Genomic DNA, 22,121 nt, shown 5'->3' with positions numbered 1-22,121 from the left:
GCTTTTTTTAATTTGGAAAATTAAAATAGTAATTCTTACAATAATTTTTTTTATTTAAAACTAACAAGAATATACGTGAAATCAATATTAGAATGGTATCGGAACTTGAATTTAATATATATTTATTTATTAAATTAAATTGAAAAAAATTAATCCACTATTTATATTTTATTATAATTATTAGTATTGACATATAATTTATCCTGTCATATAATCGAAAAATGTTAATCTTTATTTTTTTATATATATTTTTTAAATAAAAATTAAAAATTAAAAATTAAAATAGCAAATTTATTTAAATATACTTATTATTATGCTAAATCTATAAATATTTTATTTTTTTATCATAATTTTATCTAAATAAAAAAATTGTATCCGTAACTTGTATAGTAATTCAGTAATCCAAGAATAATTGTCTATTTTTCCATTACTAAGAGAAAAATATTATATTTATTAATCACTGAAATGTATGCACAATATTTAATAGGCAGATCTCCCATTCTCACATGACAAGAAAATTTATGCAAAAAGGACGGCTCCTAATAATTTTTTTGCCAGTGTCATGTGGAAGGAATCTTGTGTAATGCTCTTAGGAAACAAGCAAAAGGCACCTTCACAAAAAAATAATAATTATTCAGCTGCTGCTGTCTTCATCAAAATATACACTAAAATAAACTACTGTGTAAAATTTAAAATCATTGTCAATGAGGGGCACATGCAGCCTAAATTATAATCTCCCAACAAAAAGAATGACCTAAACTAAATAAATAACTCATACCCAGATAGAATTTGGGGAATTGAAAAAAAAAGGGTTTCATGCTGGTCTTCAGTTGATATTTCTCATACTGCTTCTCCAGACCAGATGGCCAGACATGAAGGATAAATAAAGGAACTTTTTCAATTCATTTCTTGGTTTTATATCCTTGCTACTGTGTTGTTTTTTTCAAGAAATGTAGGGTGAGTCAATGAAGGCCCACTCAAAGACCTGTTCATAATGAATTGCAGCATTTTCCCATGTGTTGTCTCTTTCCATGCCTCTCTTCATTATTCCTTCCCAAGATGATTTATAATCTCTGTATGTCTTCACAGCAAGTCTTATTGCCTATATAAAAAAAAATCCAACTACAGTTAGTAACAAGGTAACGGTAAAACAATGAAGCTTTGTATGGCAAGCTCTCCCCTTTTGAGATTTGAGTCAGCTTCACATGCTACATCTCACATTAGCTGAGATGTTAATATTATATAAAAATAATATAATTTGGTGGTACTTTTAAAAGAGGTGTCTTTTTCCTGAGCACACCCAGTCGACCTTTCGCACTAAATTTAATGTCGAGCCCCAGTAGGACCTTTCTATCCAATAATTGGGTAGGGTTCATGTATTTGAACTCAATGTGAGGAACTGATTAGGTGGCATGTACAGGAGATGACATTGCAAAAGAATCAAAACTGAAAAGGGGAGAAAGCTTGCCCTTCATCATATGAATTCTTGTGAAAGGAAATAGAACTTTTTCATCACACTTTATGATAAATGCTTGACTGCATAAATGATTACTATCAGCTTTCTAATGTGTAAATTCCAAAAGAACACATTAATCTCTAGCAAACTAAAAAATCTCAAGCATAAAAAGAAAATTTCTCACGAAGAAACGTAGGATGCATGAATGATATAATTAACTTACCGTCAGCATACTATCTTTTGACAGCGGAGAAAAGGTCCACCTGCCAATATAGTCCATGATATTACCATAAAAAGAATTTATGCAAGTCATTATCCAAATGAAAAGAAAAAAGAAAACGTCTAAATTCCCAGTAATGAAATAGCATTACCAAATGTGCAGAGCCAAAACTTCATTGTAGTAATGTAACATACATTTCTAGCCATCATATTAAAATTTTTTGAGAAAATGACTCGGTCACTTCAAAAATAAAATTCCCAAAAACTTAATAGGTAACAAGCTTTGTTAGATTGGTTCTTTGCCCCAGGGAGAAAAGGAAGAAGACATGCATGTCCTAGTTTTCCAGTGAGGCAGAAATATGGAACTCATAAGAAAACAAGATTAAGGCAGGCTTCTATATAGAACTCACAAGAAAACAAGATTAAGGACTTGAAAAACTTAGAATTACAGTTGAAATTTATTAGAAGCTTATTTGGACTGTTAGAGTACTTTCTAGTTCTTTAACCCTCCGTTTGGAATCAAGAATTTCACAAGAGTTCAATTCAATTGATTTCCTTTCTACTAATTTTCTTGTTTAGTATGAAAGAATTCAATTCTTTTTAACTTAGAAAATTTTCATTTTTTTTAAAAAAAGTTAAAATCTTGCATGATTTTGCAAGAATGCATTTGATTTCTTTTCTTGCAAAATGAATCATATAGAATAAAGGGTAAGAGTCTTATAAATATGTTACTCAAATGAATGGACCACTAGAGACTTCATAATACTAGTCCGAGTATTTTGGTTTACCTGAGAATGTGTTGTTTTAATTTTTTAGGCCCCAATTTTGTTCACCAACGTTTTAGAGTTTTATTAGAATCTTAATCAGTGTAGAAGTCAAATAAATGGTGTCTTTGTCTTTGTTTGGGAGTACTAGAGTTATTTTGAGTCAATAAAACCCTATTATCAGAATGCTTCATTAATAAGTTTTTGAATAGAATAGGTTGAAATTATGATATAACAAAAATACACATTTTTATATAACAAAAAAAACTAACAAAATTATCTTTAAAAAAAATTTGTTCCTAGCTGCAGATCTGAACTTAAAGGCACCAGTTCTGGTTAAGGAACTTGACAGAAAAATCATGTAATGCAAAAGCTTAAGAAAAATCACATACCCTGTGCCTTCATCAATTCCCCCATCAGCATATGGATTAAAAGTCTGTACAGTGTCCTGGTGTATAGAGAGCGAGTTAATTTAGTCAACATAGCATTCATAAAAAACAACTGCTTTGACTTCTTGAACATTTTCACTCACCCTAAGTCCTCCGGTGCTGTGAACTACTGGTACAGTTCCATATCTCATAGCAAACAGCTGATTTAGCCCACATGGCTCAAATCTTGAGGGCATTAATAATATGTCACATCTGTTCATTCCAAAATATCAATCAGTGTCACTGAATGAACTACAGGAACTGCCATTCATATTTCCACTAGTCAAACATGATTGGAATTTTTGGATTACCCTGCAGTTATCCTATGAGATATAGGAACATTAAATCCTACCCATCCTCGAAATTTGTCTCTGTAACTTGATTCTGTAACTCTCATCCATTCTTCATACAGTGGATCGCCAGACCCTAGCATGACCTGATACACATAATGTACATCATTGATTTTCTAAAGTAAAAAAAACAATAAATGCATCCTGGATAAAGGGTGAGAAAGCCTCTGGACCTCAGGCTGCTGTACTTGAACTCATAAAGGCTAAAGATAATCTGATGCATATAAGCATTTAAATCACAAGCCTTCAAGTGAGGCATCAATAAACATCGAAATCAATTAATAACCAGGTTTGTCTATGACAACTTGATTTAGGTGTTTCACTCTCAAAATTAAAGTGAACAAACATGTCAAACATGGTTGCAATTGAAATTCATATAAATAATGAATAATAGCAACCAGTAATATGCCCCTCTAAATGCAGTTGCAACGTTCAAGCAATTAATTAATAAAAACAAAGTGAAAGGGATTGGAAAGTTTACTTACAAACTGAACATCATCTTCCATCAATTCAGGAATTGCCCAGCGAATCAGATCAATGCCTTTTTGATAATCCAGTCTCCCAATGAATCCAATCTATAAATTTCAACTTCAATCAACTAAGAAGAGATCCTTTTGCTAATAGACATGTGAACATAAGGAATCAAAATCATACCAATGGACACATAGGCCTAATTGGAAGACCTAATTCTTTCTGCAAAGCAATCTTACACTGAACCTGCAATTAACGAAGAACTGGGGTAATGGAAAATACTTCAAAACAATTGATTATAGAAAAAGATTAGAAACTTAACCACCTTTCCAGAGAGATCATCAACAGAGTAATGGGCAGCAATATGCTCATCTGCTGATGGATCCCATTCAGAAACATCAATGCCATTTGTGATCCCTAAAAAAATGATGAATATTACGAACTTGAGAACCAAAATGAATAACATTAGGTAAAGAGGTATGCATTATCCTCAACACGGCCTTTTTCACAAAATGAAGTCCTACATGTTATGTTCAAGCACATACCATCCAACACACTCCTTCGACTGCTTAACAGCTCATGCAAACCATATCCACCTTCAACAGTTGTTACTTCCCAAGCATAGCCCTAAAATTGGTATTTAGTATGGAGAAATATTGAGAACTCATCAAAATACATCAACAGATAGCAATTACTACACAGCTGACCTCCACTTCTGCATTTCTCACTCTAAATTTAGATTCCAAAAGTAAAGCTAGTAAAAGAAAGGTTCTTAATTCCAATTACTCGGTGTTGCAAACAAGTAGACACTTAATATATAACTCAATGACCTTGCTAACTGTGAGAATTCGATCAGCTGTCACAATTGCACCCTTTAGTACATTTACAGCTTCACCTTTGTCCAGAGCATGAGCCCTTGCCCAATTTGGGAACACCCATTCCAGTGCTCCATACCACTCTGAAGGCAGTCCAAAATTTTTGTATGTGACTGCAGGTTCCACTCCCTTGCATATAAAATCAATTGTTTAATTAGCAATGGAAATTTGCAGCTTAATACGCCAAAATATGTAATATACATCTGGAAGATTGCATAAGCTAGGAGAAAGAATGATGTGGCATTCCTTACTATCAAAGGAACATCTAACCTGATGTGCAAGGTTATGTATCACAAGGAGACAGCGAGCATCCTTATAAACTCCATGTGGACGATATTTTGCAGCCAAAAGTCTGAACCACACGACAGGTAAAGATCAACACATGACTGATTTATGATTTACCAAGTAATATTTACCATACATATAAAACAAATATTCAGTACTATGGACACTACTGGTAGACCCGGTTCCTGGAAGCCCCCAAACCAGAACCCAAGAACAGTACCAAAATGAACAGAAAGGGGAAAAGAAAACAGTTATTATAGGAACTTAAGCAAACTTAATCTATTGTTTTGACTCAGTTCTGGTTTTTATCAAGAACCAAACTGGAATCATCTATGCATATGTTCTTCTATGATTTATTAGATATATTATATATTTTCAATAAAGTCCTATATATGCATTAAGATCTTAACGTGTGAACCTTCAAAAAAAAATTATTATAGTGGGTTTTTATATAACCCAATTTTTCCTTAATTATAAGTCTTTTATATAACCTGATATTATCTTTTGCTCTAGCTTTTCTTAACAATTTCAATAATAAATGTACTAGATCAAGCTAGTAATGATGAATTATATGGCTATATCACCTTTTAGGCATATAATATATTTTCTAATCCTAAAATAAATATGTATGTTCTAGTTATACAAATTAAGAAATAGATATACAATAATATAAATATTGATGTATAATATGTTTTCTATGTTAGTATTTCATTAGATTTTAGTATTGTTATTTTTATTGATGTTTAAATGTTAGAAACTTAGAATTGTTTTTACTCTTTTAAATGGAACACAATAATGTCGTAATTTTTGCAAAGAACCAAGACACGAACTAAAACTGAAGTGAACCTGAAACTAGAATAGAAACTAAAATCACTAAGAACCAAACTAAGACTTTGGTTCTGGTTCCCAAAAAAAGGAACTGAAGTTTGATTCAACTTCTTCTTAAGAACTGGAATTGCGCTCCCCTACAGGACATTTGGAAACCATTACCAAAATAGAATATGATCTGCATCAGAAAGTGAACGGAAAAAAAAGGAGGGGCATCCAACCAAGAGACAAGGATTAAAAGCAGCAGGACATCATCATTGGCAGATGCATGGTCAAACATGCATCTGAGAGGCCAAGTTTTTCCAATAAGAAGTAGATCATTAGATCTAGAGATTTAAAAGAAACCACTTACACAGGGACTAGCCCAGCATGCCAGTCATTAGCAAGAAAGAGACATTTCTCTCCATATGTATAACCTCCAAGTGGAAGAACTAGTGGAGCTTCACATGCTGCATGGCAGAGTAAAGTGAAACGAAACTGTAAAACCAAATGAGAAGAAACCTTGTCATTGATTGTGATCCAAAGAGGCTACGGTATAATCAACATCAACCTACAGCAAGAAACATCAGAAACAAACCTGATTATCACCAAAAGCACCACGGCTATCACCATATGGATTTCCAGGTCTATGGTACGAAGGATGGTCTACAAAAACCTAAAATGAAAATTTAAAGCACAATTCTTTATCACAAAGATTCTGCTACTCTGTGAAGGTTACTATAAAATGAATAAGAGAGCTAGGGATAAAAGTTTAACAATTTTTTAAATTGACTTTCAAAAGAAGCTATTTCAATTTTTTTCAGAAAACAAATGGCCTGAGAAATTTATAAATGACAGGAAGCCAGAAATTGTACCCAATCTACACCTTCCCTATACTCATGGAAGAAGGAGACATCTTGTGCTCCTCCAAAGCAGTGTACCTTGATGTGACGGTCTAAATCTAAAGCATTTGCAAAAACCTTATCTTGATGAATAAAATGAAGGTATCTGGGGGAAACAACCATTACACGATGTCCACGGGCAGCCAGTACTATAGGCAAAGAACCACAAACATCTCCTAATCCCCCTGTTTTTGAATAGGGTGCTGCTTCAGCAGCGACAAAAACTATATTGAGCTTTTCTCTGACTTGAGCTTCCTCTCTGCCTTCAGTATTCTCAGTTTCTTCTGCTATCTCAGTAGCTACATCTTCGTGAGATTCAATGCCACCATCACCTGTGGGAAACGTACAATGTATGATTTTATAATAAGCTGTTGCACAAATCTTCAACATGCTCATTTTCTAGATAACTTTTCTAAGAAAACTGAAAATTGAATTTTTGTATTCACATATGGCAGTTTTCTAAATTTTAAGTGAGACTCGAAAAAAAGTTATTTTCCCTTATTTTTCTATATACTAAAAGTTCTATTTTCCAACTGTTTTTCAAATAAAAAAACTTTCTATAATAAAAATTATATTATAACATTTTCATGACAACTTAAATAATAATTTAAAAACATTTATTATAGTGAAAAAATAATCATTATAGATTATATTTAAAATCTATTTTACTTTTAAAATATTTTTACTTTGAAGTATTGGTTTATTTTACAATAGTATGCTTTACTTTTTAATTATGGAAGTTCCGATTTTGTTTAGTATAAACTATAATTTAGTCCATGTAGTATAGTGAAACCTACACATTAGTCCTTGTATTTTTGAAAAGAATTTATAGTACAGCCATATATATTATAATTCATTATTCAGATTACAAATATACATAAAATACAGTAATTCATTGAAGAGCTACTTCATCTTGCTTTAAATTATTATTTATGCTATGTAGAGAGGAAATATAAATACTCTGAACTTATGGAGCACAAAAAATTATTAAATTTGGATGAATAATTAAAAGATTACGTAAAACTAATAATTTAATTATTTTTTAATTTTTTTCAAAAATAAATCAATTTTAATTTTAGAACAATTTTTAATCCTTTTAACATTATATATATATTTCAAAAAAACACATACATATATATGGTTGAATTATTATCAGCTCCCTAACTTTTGCCAAAATTAACTACTCAGTAGTCATTTCTTAATCTCTGAATTAAACCGTCCCTTGCTAAAACAAGTTAAATTTTATTTTATTAGGTACATGTGATTAAGAAAAATGGACAAAAAAGTTAATTTGATAAAATATGTGGACCTGTTACTAATTTAACACACTCTCTCTCTCTCTCTCTCTCTATATATATATATAGTCCAACGGTATTTATTACAAAAAGACTGATAAATATAAAACATTACTATTATAGTTATCATTATTGAGAAAAAAAATGTTTTAAATTGTTAAATTAAATTTAATTTTAATTCAATTTGCGATCTAGTGGCATTTGTCAATTATAATCCTAAATAGTCTTGAAGTGCCTATGCATGCATACTTCATCAAAAAGTGGAAAGGTCCAAGAGTAATCGTTGAGATGTCAACTACTATTGACCAGCAAACAAAGAGTAAGACAGAATTGGGAAAAAAAAATGAGGTGGGAACGTTTTACCAGACTGAGAAATTAAGTTGAACCCAATGATAGAACCAGAGTCATCTCTTTCTGCGCCCAATATATGACTTTTCTCTTCGTCCTCATCTCGTGAACTGCCAAGCCCACCTATCTCTGATCGACCAAGAGTCAAGGAAGCCCTTTTACACCTTTCTCCACACAAGTAAACAAAACCTAGTTGCTTGATCGGGCTGAAACAGAGATGGGTGTTTGCTGATTTAGAAAACGATGGGCACAAGCGGCCATTGGTGATCCGTAGAGATTCCATGAGTGAAATTAACAGGCGATGGTGATAGAGAGAGAGGAAAGAAGAAGAAGAATTTAAGCCGAGACGGAAGGGATCATTTATGGTGGTTGAAAAAGCAAGGAAAATCTGATAAAGGAAGTGGCTTCGTGAGAAAAAAGGAAGAAAGCAGGAGTAATTGTAGAGAGAGAGTTTTGTTGGGCTTATTATGAGAAAGAGAAGATACGGAGAGTGAGATCCAGAAAAAAGCGCCAAATCCAAAAATGGATCCTCAGTGAAATCATTGGAAGATACGACTCTAATCACTTATCATATTTTGCCACGTACTATGACTTGCATTCAAGTGAGAGTGCAAGCATTTTGGATGGGACTCACGTGCTTGCTCAGGATAAGAGAGTACACCACTTCGCACATGATTTTCTTTAAAAACAATCTTTTTTATTTGAACGGTTAAGAATAATCAGTTATGAGAATAATGGGAAATCATTCAAATTTTAAATATCTGATAATTCAAAAAGAAAAAAAAATCAGATAATGACTCATTTATCATTTTTTGTTTTATTTTATTTGGAATTATAAATAAGTTCTCCTTTTAAAATAATAATTTATTTATTATGTTTAATATATATTAAAAATAAATTAATTTATCATAAATAATTTAATAACAAAATATATAAATAAAACATATAAAAAATATTTTATTATACTGTGTATAAATAAATATAAAAAATATTTCACTTTATTATTTTATAAAATATTTTAATAAAGTGAAATATTATTTTATAAAAATTATTGTTGATTTTAAAATTTAAATATAATTATAAATAATTAAAGCAACATCTTATTGTATGATAATTTTATATAAATAAAATTGTTAATCTTTTATAATTACATAAAGAAGTTTTTAAATTATATTAAAATTATTAGATTTTATATATATAGTTGATAGTTGATTGTTTAATTATTATTTTATAATTTTAGATTTATTATCTAATAATTTAATATTACTACAATTATTTTAATATTCTTAATTAAAAATGAATTTATCATTATCTAAGTCGTATTATCATTTATTATCTTATAATTTTTAATATCAAATAATAAAATATAATTACTATAATTAAAAAATCAACACATTATCTAATAATTTTATACTATCAAAACTATTATTTTTATATTTTTATAATTAATTAATATTTAGTTTCAATTTTTGATGTAATTATTAATAATTAGAAGAATCACTTATTATTGAATAGTTTAATATTAATAAACTTTTTATTTTATATTATTTTTCATAATTATTTAATATTTAAATATAAATATATTAATACGATATATGATAATTATTTTAATATTTTTAATTAATATTTAAATTTATTATTTTAATAATCTTATCTAAAAAATTTAATTTAAATATTACCAAAATTATTAAATAAAATTAATTAAACTCATAAATAAAAAAATTAAACATACTTTAATTTTAATACAATATTCAGTTTTTCTCGAAAAAAGGTTTTTAAGTTATTTTTCTCTTGTTTTTCTATATATTAAAAGTTATATTCTCCAACTTTTTTTCAAATGAAAAAGACTTTCTATAATAAAAATTATATTATAACATTTTCACGATTAAATTTAAATAATAATTTAAAAACATTTATTATAGTTAAAAAATCATCATTGTAGATTATATTTAAAACTTATTTTATTTTTAAAAATTAAAAAAAATATTTTTTTATTTGAACGGCTAAGAATAATTAGTTGTGAAAATAATGTTGAAATCATTCAAATTTTAAATGTGTGATAATTCAAAAAAAAATCACATAATGACTCATTTATTTTACAAAAATAACTTTATTTTCATATTTTTGTTTTATTTTATTTTGAATTATAAATAAGTTCTCTTTTTAAAATCATATATTATTATTTTTAATATATATTAAAAATAAATTTATTTATCATAAAATAATTTAGTAATAAAATATATAAATAAATAATATATTACGAAATAGTATACAACTTATTATTTTAATTATATCAACTATATTTTTATATGAAAATAATTATAAAAATATTATTGTTAATGTATTTTTGGGGGAAAAAATTAAGTGCATTAGTTAATAAAAAGGGATATTCGGCTTATTAAAAAATATTATTATAAAATTACTTAAATTTTTATTTGTTTTTATTAGTTGTATAATTTAATTTGATTATTTTTAATGTATTATGGTTAAATATTTTTGTTATATTGTTTATAAATAAATATAAAAAATAGTAAGATATGAAAGTTAATATAAATATGTAATATTTATTAATAAATTCTGTTAAAAATTTTATAGATAAATAAAAATATTTTAGTTATATATGTGTAATTAAATTAATAAATTAAATATCTGTGTGACAATTTGTTTATACTTATTTTTTGAATGGTTGATTGTTTGATTTTTAATAAAAAGTATATCATTAAACTTACATGTTTTATAACTTATTTAAAATAAAAAAAGTTGTTAACTATTGGTTAAATCTAAGGTAGTATGAAGTTACCTTTTATAAATTTTAGTTTATGTTATTTTTCATTTTATAATTTATTTTTTTATTATACCTCAATAAATTTTATTTTATGTTATTTTTCATTTTATAATTTATTTTTTTATTTGTCAAAAATTCAATTATTTTACCTAATATATATAATATAAATTAATTAAATATTTTATTAAAATTTATTTACATTAATATTTAAATTTCAGCCTACTCTGAATATTAGGATTATTTATATTTATATTTATGTATAATCAATAAAGGGCATTGGAGTTTTTCTATCAAATTAAAATAAAAAGTTATACTTAACACAAAGTTTGATTTTTATATATTAATAAAATAATTATTCTGTTAAAATTTACTGTCATCTATAACCCTGTTGAACATGAGGGACGAATGCGAGAGGCATTTGAGCCACTTGCTATGGCACCGGTAATTTAATTTTCTTTTTTTATAGTTTTGATATTTATAATAATTTAATTATTTAATTTAAAATTATTTTTTTAATTAATGGTTGATCAATAATAAATTTAATAAAATATTTTTTATTAACAAAATAAATTTATTTATTAATTAAAAAATAAAAATAAAATTATAATTTTCTAACTTTTAGATATTGCGGTGAGGGTAGTAAATCCAGGTAACAAACAAATATCTGATATTTCAGTTCTCATGCAGTAATTAAAAAATAAAAAAAAATCATAAATACACAAAAATTGAAAATAAAATATTACTTTAATTAGTCCCCTTTAAAGATTAGAGTTAATGTGAACGGTTCAAACTTCAACTTACTTTATTTTAGTAATTAAAAAACATAATTTAAAAAATAAGGACAAGAAATATAATTTTATTTAACCATTTAAACTAAGCAATGATTTCTTCTTTTATTATTTTGAAATGCTTGTCATTTCATTGTAAATAATGGCAGCCGGTTGAATATTTTGAAATTTTAATTTAATTAAATGAATTTAGAGAATAATATAATATATATTTTACATAGTATTTAAAAGTTTTTAATATTATACTTTAAATAAATAAACTTAAAATTAACTTTAAATATAAATATACTTTTATATAAATTATTAAATAAAAATAATATTATCTTCGATATAAATACGGATAATTTAAATTAAATTTACACTCACAACTCAGTCTAGAAATAGTCTAGTTTTAATCTAATGGTAAATGCATAAATCTCCGATTCTACTCTCTCGATTCTCATTTCAAAAAAAAATTTTAATTAAATTTGAATTATTAATTATTTTTTCACTTAATAATTAAAAAATTGAGGAAAATAGCTTTTGCACACCAACAGAAAGATATCTATTGACTCGGGTCAATAATTAAAAAAAATTAAATTGTCCAGTAAAGGGTAAAGAGTTTGTGATAATGAATCAAGCCCACGCATAGTTTTGCAGATCCCTTCAGTTTTGAAACTCATGGGCAGATACTAGCTGATTTGCATTTAAGCGTACCAAATGCAAAATGCAGGGGAAGAAGACGAGTTTTCAGAATTGAGAGTGAAGAGGGAATCTCCAATTCAATTGTTGCCATCAAAATCTAAACTAAAAGAGAGCCTTCCATCACTGTAACAGCTTTCCCTCGCAGCAGCACTCTTTGATTCTGCTCATCCAGATGAATGTTTAATATTCCACCTCTTTTTGATGCCTGATCAAAGTATGCAACATGACTTTTATTTACTAAAACTGCATTGCAAGTCTCTTGCTAGTGTGTTCGGAGATCTCCATGAATCAAGAATGTGTGCATGTGTAAGCAAGAGAGAAAACTAACGGCACAGGCATGGAGGAGGGAGGCTGGAGCCAAAGTACCTGATAGGCCATAAAATCACACTTCCCCAGCTTCTTGCTCCAATAGGGGGCTAAAGCACAATGTGCACTACCAGTAACAGGATCCTGAAACATTCAAACATGTAACTTTGAGAAAATGTTTGTTGATTCAGTTTCGTATATTAATTTCCTTATGGACTAGAGCCTTGTCATAAATCACAGTGCATAGACCAACAATGATTCAGTCATAAACATCTGCACAAGGAGTTGCTGACACAAATAACTAGCCACGTAGAAAGGAGCAGTCTTTATTTAATTCATCACATTCTACTCGATTTGCAAGACTTGATGCTAATCAGAATTTGGCAAAAGACAGCCAACTTCAAGAATTTCTTAGGATTGCTTCGCTGAATTAGCGAAAATTTTTATATTGCAGTGAATGGCATGTGAGATATCAATAAGCATTCGGAGCAAGGAAAACATTACAGGAACCTATACCAAATGCTAACATGTTTACCTCATTGATCCCAAATTTGGGACAGAAATATCGACTGTAAAAGTCAAATGCAGACTCTGATGGAGCAGCCCCAGAAACAAGTATCCCTCCCTTTCCAGGACATTTTAGTATCTCATCAAATTGTGGCTTTAATTCTGTGACAGCTTTTGCAGACGGCAGCACAACCTACAAGAATTTGGAGCTTCATTAAGTTACATATATAAAAGAATTCCACATACATGCTACAAAAATTCTTTAAATTCAAAGGCTACCATGTCTAGAACTCTGTCCCCAGATCATGAAACATAAATAAAAAAAAAATCATGGTTAACGCAGTACATGATAATAGGAAATGAGATGTAAGATATTTGAGAGGAAATGGAGGAGAGAATTACAAAGAGGTCATCTGCAGAACTCTTGATGTCAATTATTGAAGCACCATTCAGGGCTTTGGAAATTGGTGCAAGATCAATGGAGTTGAATTCAGTAATTGGGATAGCAGGGAAATTCAACTCGATGAGAAAGGCTTCGCCATCAGGAACCTTCTTAGCAGTTAAAATTCCAGATAGTGTGACAAACTCAATTATGTTAGAATTTACCAAACCATTAGAAAAGAGGGCGTGTGAAGCCGCGAGCGTTGCATGACCACAAAGCTTAACCTGCAAAAAAAATGAATTGCTCTTTCGAAATTTAGAAAAAGAACCCATCAATTAGAGCCAGCAGCAAAAACCCAAAATCAAACCAATAGATCTACTCTAAAGGATGAAGCGATTGCAAGTAATGCCCACTCCATCCAATTGTTCCAAAATAGTTTATGCAAAGAGGAAATCAATTAAGGTACCTCAGCAACAGGAGTAAACCACCTGAGACGAAACCTGGGATTTGAATTAGAAGCATCGGAGTCAACGATGATGGGAGTCAAATAGCAGGTCTCGGAGATGTTGAACTCGGTAGCCACAGCTTGCAACCAATTTTCATCTTTTTCTTCCTCGAGTAAGCATACTGCTGCTGGGTTCCCCTTGAAGACGGAATCAGTGAACGCATCTACCTGATCAAAACTCAAAACTGATTCATACCCACCTAAGATGGAGTTAAGGAAATGTCTGAATAACTTGAGAAAGAGAGTACCACAAAGTATTTAACGAGTTTTTTCGCCATGCTCTACGCTCCCAGAGAGAAAGACAGATCAGTAATGAACCAGAAAGAAGGTAACTTTCTTTGGAGGAGGTTCTGTAATAAAACGACAGGACGAAACTATAGCATCAGAGAGTCAAACGGCGGCCGCTATTGTGTGTGTGTTAAAAAATTTATTCATTAATCCCCTTCCTTCTTGTTGTAGCTCTCTCATCAATCTCTTTTCTTTGTGTTGGAATCACTTTGCTCGGTCTCTTCCTCTCCCTTACACTCATCACGCCGTCCACTAACACCATGAGCAAATCAGTAGAGATAGAGGGGATTGTGGCATATGAGCTAAAGATAGCCACAATATTCCTTATTTTTAATTTATTTTCGCATTTGAGTTTTACCCAAAAAAAAATTAAACAAGAAGTCATCTTATGAGAAAAAAAAAAAAAAATCCTGCTTTTCACCTAGCATACCCCATTTCGTGCAAAATAAAGGATGAAAATTTTATGTATTTTACGATTGTTAATTAGTTAGTTAAATGTTTAGAATTAATATATTTATAATTTTTTATTTTCTATAATCAAACTTTTTAATTTTTATTAAATAAAATATTAATCAATTAATTTTTATTATAATTAAAATGGCTAAATATTATAAATATTTTACACATCTGACTTTTAGTAAAAAAATCAATTGGTATCCTTATTTTTCTGTTGTTAATTTGTTACTTTAACTTTTATATAAATATAATTATTTAATATTTAAATTATATAAATTATAATTATTTAACTCTTAAATTTTATAAAATATAATTATTATAAATTTGAAACTCACTGCATGTTGGACTTCTTAACTCCCACATTATTCCTCTTTTAATCGTTGAAGCACAACTAAAGATGTCTTCTATAGTTACTTGCTTCATAAAAATTAAATAAATTAAAACTATATTACATTATATTGATTAATTTCTTTAATTTATTAATTCAAACTTCATCTTAAATTCATTTCACTTTAAATGACCAAGGACACAGCCACAGAAATAATATAAATAGCTTAGATCCATATGCAGCAGAGTAGATATTATTTTGAGTCCATATTTGTCATAAGCCTTTTGTTAGGATATTCTTATATTAATAATCATTAAGATATTTCATTAAATACATACGAAAAGTTTTAAATATCCTTGCCTATTAGCCACTTTTTTCACTGATTTAAGACGGAAGGAGGATGATGACGGAGGAAAAGGTGTTGACGTTGCTTGTGAAAATGGAGAGTGGTTCTGTTTTGGTTCAACTTCAACAGCCGAGGAAGATGGAGGGGCAGTGCAAGTAAGACGTAGGTGATTTGAGGAAGAAGAGATGAAATAGTGATAGAAAATGGGCTGTTGATGGAGATCAATTTCACTGATCTAACGGAAGGAGGACGATGATGGAGGAAAAGGTGTCGATGTTGCTTGTCGAGATGGAGAGTGGTTCTATTTTGATTCAACTTCGATGGCTGAGGAAGACAAAGGGGCTGTGCAAGTGAGACCTGTGGGTGATTTAAGGAAGAAGAGATGAAATGGTGATAGAAAATGGGTTGTTGATGGATTTCGCTAATCTAAAGCGAAAGGAGGACGATGATTGAGGGAAAGATGTTGGTGTTGCTTGTGGAGATGGAAAATAGTTCTATTTTTGTTCAACTTCGACTGCTGATGATGATAAAGGGACTGTGCAAAGGTACTAAGGTAATAGAAAATGGGTTTCGAGGTCCTGAGTAGTCATTGGAGATGTGGAGAATGAAAAAGGTATCAAAATTAAATTTGCAAGAGTAATAAGATTAATCTTATAATTTTAAATATTCTCTTTTATCTGACTGTTAAATTTCCTTTTAATTATCAGAATTATTAATAGAATGAATAGTTGCAATTTGAAAACATAAAAGACATTTTAATTGAACTTAAAAGTTATAAGGAGTAGCTAATGAATTTCATTAAAATTCAGACAACCTATAATAATTTTTCTTTAATTAATTGATTTTTAAGTTGGAACGACTGATTAATAGTAGTGTCAACGTAGGATCAAAATTAACAGAGACATGAGTTCTTGCAACCAAACAAGTATGTAGTTGTCAAGGTCTCTCATGCAAATTATAACGTCAGAAAATGGCAAGCGTCGGTGGCTAGTAACTTATTTGCAAAAACATACAAGAGAAATGTCCATATAACACATGGCTAAAAGGCATTTTTCCAGCCGTGGCCATCATTGGGAGGCAACCTCCAATCCTCCAGGCCATCGTTGGAATCTAAGCTATACCCACCATTCCGTCTAGACTGGAGGCGCTTCCCATTATTATTGGGACTTGGACTCCTTGGAGCTTGGTAAATAGTTGTTCCTCCCCCTGAACTGGATGAGTCCCAACTTGAACCAACAATTGGACCTTTCTTTGTAGATGAATTCCATTGGGCGACATATGGCCCGCGCTGCTTGATTGTGGCCTGATTACGTACCTTGGCCTTGGCAGAGTGGGTTGGGGCCATGTAGCTAGGGACATGCGTGTTTAAGCTTGATTGTCTTTGCTGATTAGCTGGGTACGGAGAGGTGTCCAGTAGGCCCTTGTTGGTGTTACTCATTACTGGCGGAGTGACCACATCCATCTCTACTGTTTTCTCAGACATGTCATCTGTGGTGGTTGTACTGGCGGTCATTTTCATATACGATGCTTCATTTGGCTGTTGCGATGACATCCACCGCTCGAGCCAATTCCAACCCCATTGCACATTTTCGCTTCCAATTGCATAGAATTCATCATTTGGGTCGGAATGCAAGAGTTGTTGATGTTGATTCTGTTGTTGCTGTTAACAGGCAAATTTTTAGCTGAAAGTAAAAGACGATCTTGGAGATGTTTTAGTAAATATGTACAACAATGACAACCTGATGATATGCATAAGCAAGGGCTCTCTCCCTTCTCATGGCTGCATGTTTTCTGGAAGCATTTTCCTTGATTCTCTCTGAACTTTGCTGCCTGTTGTTCCAAACTTTCATTCCACAACTCTTTAATGGGCTTTTCGGATAATTTAATCCTTCACCCACTGATCTTCTTTGTCCTTCTTGTTCTTCCTCAAATTTCATTTCGAGATGCTCATGTGCCAGTTGAAGTCTCCGGGCTCTAACTCTTGCCTGCACTCGCACCAGTGCTTGCATACACCTCATTGTCATCTGAGCCTGCTTGCGCACATTATGGCCTCTCACTAGTGCTTGCAGCCTCACTAATCCCTTCAACGCACGCAAGGCACGCCTGGCCTGCACGATTTACCAGATAATTTCCAAAGTTATGGAAATTTTTGAAATACATTTTCTTGATCTGCAATATTTTAGTGAAGGTCACATTCAAGGTATAACTAATTTAACTAGACTAGTTTGATTTGCTATCCATCTCTCTGGGGACGCAGAGATCAAGAGATCAAATTCTTGCCTCAATTTTCTGTAAGGAATGGGATGAGGTTAGGAATAAGGAGGAGGAATGTCCCTCTAAAAGGAAAATTTTATTATATATAATGGTTAGATATTCAAATTGATGACGTTTATTAAAGTGAATGTGTTTTGAAATAGAAATCTGCAATATATTTGTTTAATCTTTTGAATCATTGAACAATAGATTTATAGAGAGTTTATGGAATGAAAAGTTTTAGTAGGGGCATTGAAAGATAAAGGCAACCAAGAAGAAAGAGAGAAAGGAGAGTTACAAGGTAGCCCCTGTAGTTTGATTGTATAAGGGTAGCAGCTCTTTCATCCTTAGAGTGACGTCCATAGCCAGCCAGCCGAACCACTTTAGCTGCTGCTTGTGCAGCCGCAACAGCAGCTTCTGCAGCCGCAGCAGTTGCCACTGCAACTGCAATGGCATGATTTCTATCTTCAATCACTGGACTTGATGCAGTGCCGTCTTCATTAGTAGCATCTGGTGAACTCTCCGCTGGAAAATGTTCAAATGACACAACCTCCGGGGCCTCATGTTGCCATTTCTCTACATTGTCTTTCTGAAACATGCATTATCAATTCCATTATTAATTCCATAATTATCACTACAAGAGAGAAGTGCATATAATATATAATTGACATATATAAAATTAAAGAACATGATGCTTATAACATTACTGTATCAATCAATCATATCATATCATATTATATGGGGCTTTTGCCTGCAAGTGGTAAGGGGAAAAAGAAGTAATTAATATTGGCATGATAGGGACCTAACGAAGCAAAGCACATGTGATCGCATTAGTGGCATGTCATAAGAAGAGGTGTGCATGGTTTGAGGGTCATTGTATTGATTGGGGACCATATATAAGTGTCCCCCTTGTTTCGTCATGGACCTAAATACAGTAATGTGTTGTGCATCTTTAATGTGGCTCTGTTAGCCAGCAGTCAAACACATATCCGTATAACAATTTATCACCCGCCATTGACAACCTGAATTTGAGGGAATGAAAGAGAGAAATTCACGTGAAGACTACTGTAGTCAATTTTGTTATTATACATAGTGCAGCTTTAATTAGTTAATTGCAAATATATATACTACTTGGATGAATTCTACTTGATCATAGGATTATATGACAATCGTTTAGTGTGTAAAAATAAAAAATAAAAAATAAAAAATTGGGATCAGTATTAAGATACATAAATGGCATTAATAGTGTCATAAAATTCTTGTATAGCGGTTAATGTCACATACACGTTATTAGGTGCACCTTAAAGATAATTAAGAATTAATAATTAATACGTATATTTTTTTTTTTAAAAAAAAAGATAGTCAACCAAATGTGGTTTTAGAGCTACTACTCTAGAACCTTGCTTACAAGTAAAGCATTAGAACTCCAATTATTTGGTTAACATGAAATAAACAAGCAATTAAAAGAAAAAGAAATGAAAATGAGAAATCCATATTTTACCTTTCTCTCCGGTAATTCCTTACTATTGGAAGATGACTTTAACACTTTCTTCAATGATGATAACCAACCACCTCCTTTCTTCCCCATATCCGGCGAAAGAGATCAGCTGTATGATCCACGAAAATGTTGTTTCAGGCAATAGCATGGACCAATAAAACCAGAAAAAACACACAGAAAAACTAATTCGCCAAACAAGCCTCAGACAGATTCTGCGAAGAAATTTCGAATAAACCAATGGAAGTTTCACATGTTCTTTCTTTCATTATACTTTCATCGGTTATCTTCGTGGTCGTGGAGACTTGACAGATCGTGTGAATAAAAGGAAAGGAACTTGGGCCAGATAGATTTTAATCGAAAGAAAATTATGGAGAAAAGAAGAGAATGAGATAGTTTTCAATTCAGAGAGTGTGCGGTGAGAGAGAAAGGAGAGGCAGAGGAAACGAAGTGAGAGTAGTAACTGAAATCGTGGGTTTGCCGATAGTATTTATCGAAGTCACGGCGGGTAATTGGACGCAATGGAATATAGACACGTCACGTAAAATAGAGCTTAGATTGCACGAATATTAAAAAGATGACAAATTAGCTTCAGTTACGCGACTGTTATATTTTGACCCCAAACAAAGTATGTTATTTTACAATTAACAATTTTACATACTATCAACTATGAAAAATATATTGAAACGAGTGGTTAAATACGCTTCTCATTTAAATAATAAAATAATAAATATTTTAATTTTAATAATTAAGAGTATTTTGTTAGTAATTTTAATGTATTTTTCTGTATTTAGTTTGTTTCCTCCTCACTAGCCTTAAATACTAATGCCACAACCTACAGTAGCTTTATTTTTTAAGGAAAAATATTAATATCATAAATCAGCCAATAATAAATTACTTATATCCCTTGAAAGTGCAATTTAAGTAATAAAACTAGCGGAAAAATAAAATTGCCTGTTACATTGTGATAATAGAACTGAAATTTTTTTATTAAATTGAAAAATTGAAGTGAATTAGAATTTTTTATTAAATTGAATTAATTTAATTCACTTTATTCAGTTTATTTTTTTAGTATATTAACGCAGTAGAGTAACTCAATAATTCAACATGCTATTCTTATTTTCTTCGTTGATAAGCATAAAGATATGATATCCAAACATTAAAAATATTTTTTTAATGAAAAATCATTTATTGACGATAGTGCATGTAGTTTCTATTTTAAATCATAATTCCATTCACTTAAATTAGATAGGGAAGTTTAAGTATAACAATTTATAGTATTATCGTAATTAAAGATTATGATTAATTCACTATAATTCAGATAATAAATAGTAATTTACCTTAATATAATGCCTGGTAATTAAATTAAAAACGAATGGTCCCAAGAGGTGAATCTTGTGTCAATTTACTAGTGTAACGGTGGTGATGCAGGATTTCAACAGTAACATAAATTCGGTGAAAGCTGCTTCTCACCAACGCATATACAAGCCTTGCTTCTAACTTGTTTTCTTTAAATGCAAGCAAACATCCCCCACTCATCTAACTCATACAATCTCTTATATCCACTTCCATAATTATACGCCAACCACGTATTTGTCCAGTGGGTGTGGATTTGGTTTGGTTAAATTGGGTACATAATCAATTTTCCTATCTAAAGTTTATGTTAAATTAAAAAAAAATTATTTTAACTTAAAAAAACATATCTAAAAAAATATAAATCATATAAAATTAAATACATTTATCGTGTAACTTTGTCCTAAATTTAGTATAGGTTTCGCGAAATAATACTGCAATTAATAAAAAAAACTTACTTATATTAGATTTACATAAATCCTAATGGAAAATAGCGGTGACACCTACATAAAACCTATATATATATATATATATATATATATATATATTTATTTATAAATTCACGTAAATTCAATTTAGGGTAAAAATTGTTCATACAGCATATCAAGTTGCATTATTTATTAACTATCTGTTTTTTCTGTTTCTCTTGAGAATTATTATTATATCTCTGCATTTTGAATTTTACAACCCATATTTGACAGAGGTGGACCCCTAAATCCTTACATCATTAAATAGCATGAGAACAAGTTTGAGGATTACTTGTAATGAATATTTGAATCTTGAGGTTAGACGACTAATAGAGTTTTTTTTTCCCTACTATTTTCAGTTCGTCAAATAAATCAGATGATGACCTTTTTTTGTAATAAATAATAAATAATAGAAAAAAGGGGGAAGAGAGGTGTGTGGATTATAAGCAAACACTGTGTTGCCTAAGCTGTTAAGAAATAGAATGAACTCATGATTTGCAGCCGACCACCTAGAATTGAGAGAGATCTCATCCATTTTAAAGCAATCATAAGACAATAACATTTCTTTACATCTCATTAAAGTTTGGTGCAATTTATCAAATCAATTTCTAGCTCTTCTTTTTGCCCTACATATGGCTATATATAAGTAGTGGAGCTGCAAGTTAAGGGACCTTGAAATGACGAGGATTAAGGCATTACTTAGTATATTAGCGGTTTGATTAATTGTTGGTTGTATTTTTTAGTTAAAATATTTTTATAAAATTGAGAGAACATCAATATAAAAAGTTTGTCTAAATCAGATATATTATTAAGACATAAAAAAATAATGAGATCAACATATAAAATTTAAAAATTTATACTGTTTATACTTTGGTTCACATAAAGTCGTTGCGGGGAATCTTTCTTTTTCTTTCTAAAAGCTTTCGTCGTGTATTGCTTTCCATATCTTTATTTTCCCGCTTTGCTCCCTCATACATC

General features: G+C 30.4%; 3 protein-coding genes across 5 annotated transcripts; all 3 read right to left on the bottom strand.

Moving 5' to 3' along the window:
* Window positions 1–595: 595 nt before the first annotated feature.
* On the bottom strand, window positions 596–8,688 carry LOC110601941 (soluble starch synthase 1, chloroplastic/amyloplastic). 2 transcript variants are annotated; one of them, XM_021739390.2, is made up of 15 exons: window positions 8,216–8,687; window positions 6,531–6,889; window positions 6,254–6,331; window positions 6,029–6,153; window positions 4,834–4,915; window positions 4,519–4,692; window positions 4,234–4,315; window positions 4,014–4,105; window positions 3,872–3,934; window positions 3,703–3,792; window positions 3,179–3,303; window positions 2,972–3,080; window positions 2,832–2,887; window positions 1,680–1,719; window positions 596–1,102 (listed from the first exon to the last, which is right to left on the bottom strand). In XM_021739390.2, exons 1-15 carry the CDS (start codon window positions 8,481–8,483, stop codon window positions 944–946), a joined length of 1,902 nt encoding a protein of 633 aa, XP_021595082.1. In that variant the 5' UTR covers window positions 8,484–8,687; the 3' UTR covers window positions 596–943. The 2 variants fall into 2 exon arrangements, with proteins under 2 accessions (XP_021595082.1, XP_043816119.1); XM_043960184.1 differs by lacking the exon at window positions 1,680–1,719 and having other exon boundaries at window positions 1,051–1,102; window positions 8,216–8,688.
* A 3,605-nt stretch (window positions 8,689–12,293) lies between these two features.
* On the bottom strand, window positions 12,294–14,739 carry LOC110601820 (uncharacterized isomerase BH0283). 2 transcript variants are annotated; one of them, XM_021739193.2, is made up of 6 exons: window positions 14,406–14,739; window positions 14,119–14,325; window positions 13,673–13,957; window positions 13,299–13,463; window positions 12,824–12,907; window positions 12,294–12,662 (listed from the first exon to the last, which is right to left on the bottom strand). In XM_021739193.2, exons 1-6 carry the CDS (start codon window positions 14,433–14,435, stop codon window positions 12,555–12,557), a joined length of 879 nt encoding a protein of 292 aa, XP_021594885.1. In that variant the 5' UTR covers window positions 14,436–14,739; the 3' UTR covers window positions 12,294–12,554. The 2 variants fall into 2 exon arrangements, with proteins under 2 accessions (XP_021594885.1, XP_021594969.1); XM_021739277.2 differs by having other exon boundaries at window positions 13,673–13,936; window positions 14,406–14,734.
* A 1,820-nt stretch (window positions 14,740–16,559) lies between these two features.
* Window positions 16,560–19,800, bottom strand: LOC110618833 (protein IQ-DOMAIN 21). Its single transcript, XM_021762096.2, has 4 exons — window positions 19,330–19,800; window positions 18,127–18,417; window positions 17,315–17,683; window positions 16,560–17,235 (listed from the first exon to the last, which is right to left on the bottom strand). The coding sequence occupies exons 1-4, from the start codon at window positions 19,414–19,416 to the stop codon at window positions 16,615–16,617; spliced, it is 1,368 nt and encodes a 455-aa protein (XP_021617788.1). The 5' UTR covers window positions 19,417–19,800; the 3' UTR covers window positions 16,560–16,614.
* Window positions 19,801–22,121: the final 2,321 nt, after the last annotated feature.

The sequence above is a fragment of the Manihot esculenta genome, chromosome 1 (genome assembly GCF_001659605.2).
Source record: "Manihot esculenta cultivar AM560-2 chromosome 1, M.esculenta_v8, whole genome shotgun sequence".
Classification (NCBI taxonomy): domain Eukaryota; kingdom Viridiplantae; phylum Streptophyta; class Magnoliopsida; order Malpighiales; family Euphorbiaceae; genus Manihot; species Manihot esculenta.
Note: the sequence above shows the minus strand (reverse complement) of the source record. Positions and strands in the feature narration are given on the sequence as shown.

Coding starts and splice junctions, on each gene's coding strand:
- LOC110601941 (XM_021739390.2), bottom strand. CDS start 8,483: ATGGAATCTCTACGGATCACCAATGGCCGCTTGTGCCCATCGTTTTCT. Junction 6,154..6,253: donor GTGCTTTTGGTGATAATCAG/GTTTGTTTCTGA, acceptor TTGGTTTTACAG/TTTCGTTTCACTTTACTCTG. Junction 1,103..1,679: donor CAAAAGATAGTATGCTGACG/GTAAGTTAATTA, acceptor TTTTTTATATAG/GCAATAAGACTTGCTGTGAA.
- LOC110601820 (XM_021739193.2), bottom strand. CDS start 14,435: ATGGCGAAAAAACTCGTTAAATACTTTGTG. Junction 14,326..14,405: donor AACTCGTTAAATACTTTGTG/GTACTCTCTTTC, acceptor AGTTTTGATCAG/GTAGATGCGTTCACTGATTC. Junction 12,908..13,298: donor CCAAATTTGGGATCAATGAG/GTAAACATGTTA, acceptor TGAATGTTTCAG/GATCCTGTTACTGGTAGTGC.
- LOC110618833 (XM_021762096.2), bottom strand. CDS start 19,416: ATGGGGAAGAAAGGAGGTGGTTGGTTATCATCATTGAAGAAAGTGTTA. Junction 18,418..19,329: donor AGGAATTACCGGAGAGAAAG/GTAAAATATGGA, acceptor TGCATGTTTCAG/AAAGACAATGTAGAGAAATG. Junction 17,684..18,126: donor CAAACTACAGGGGCTACCTT/GTAACTCTCCTT, acceptor TAAATCGTGCAG/GCCAGGCGTGCCTTGCGTGC.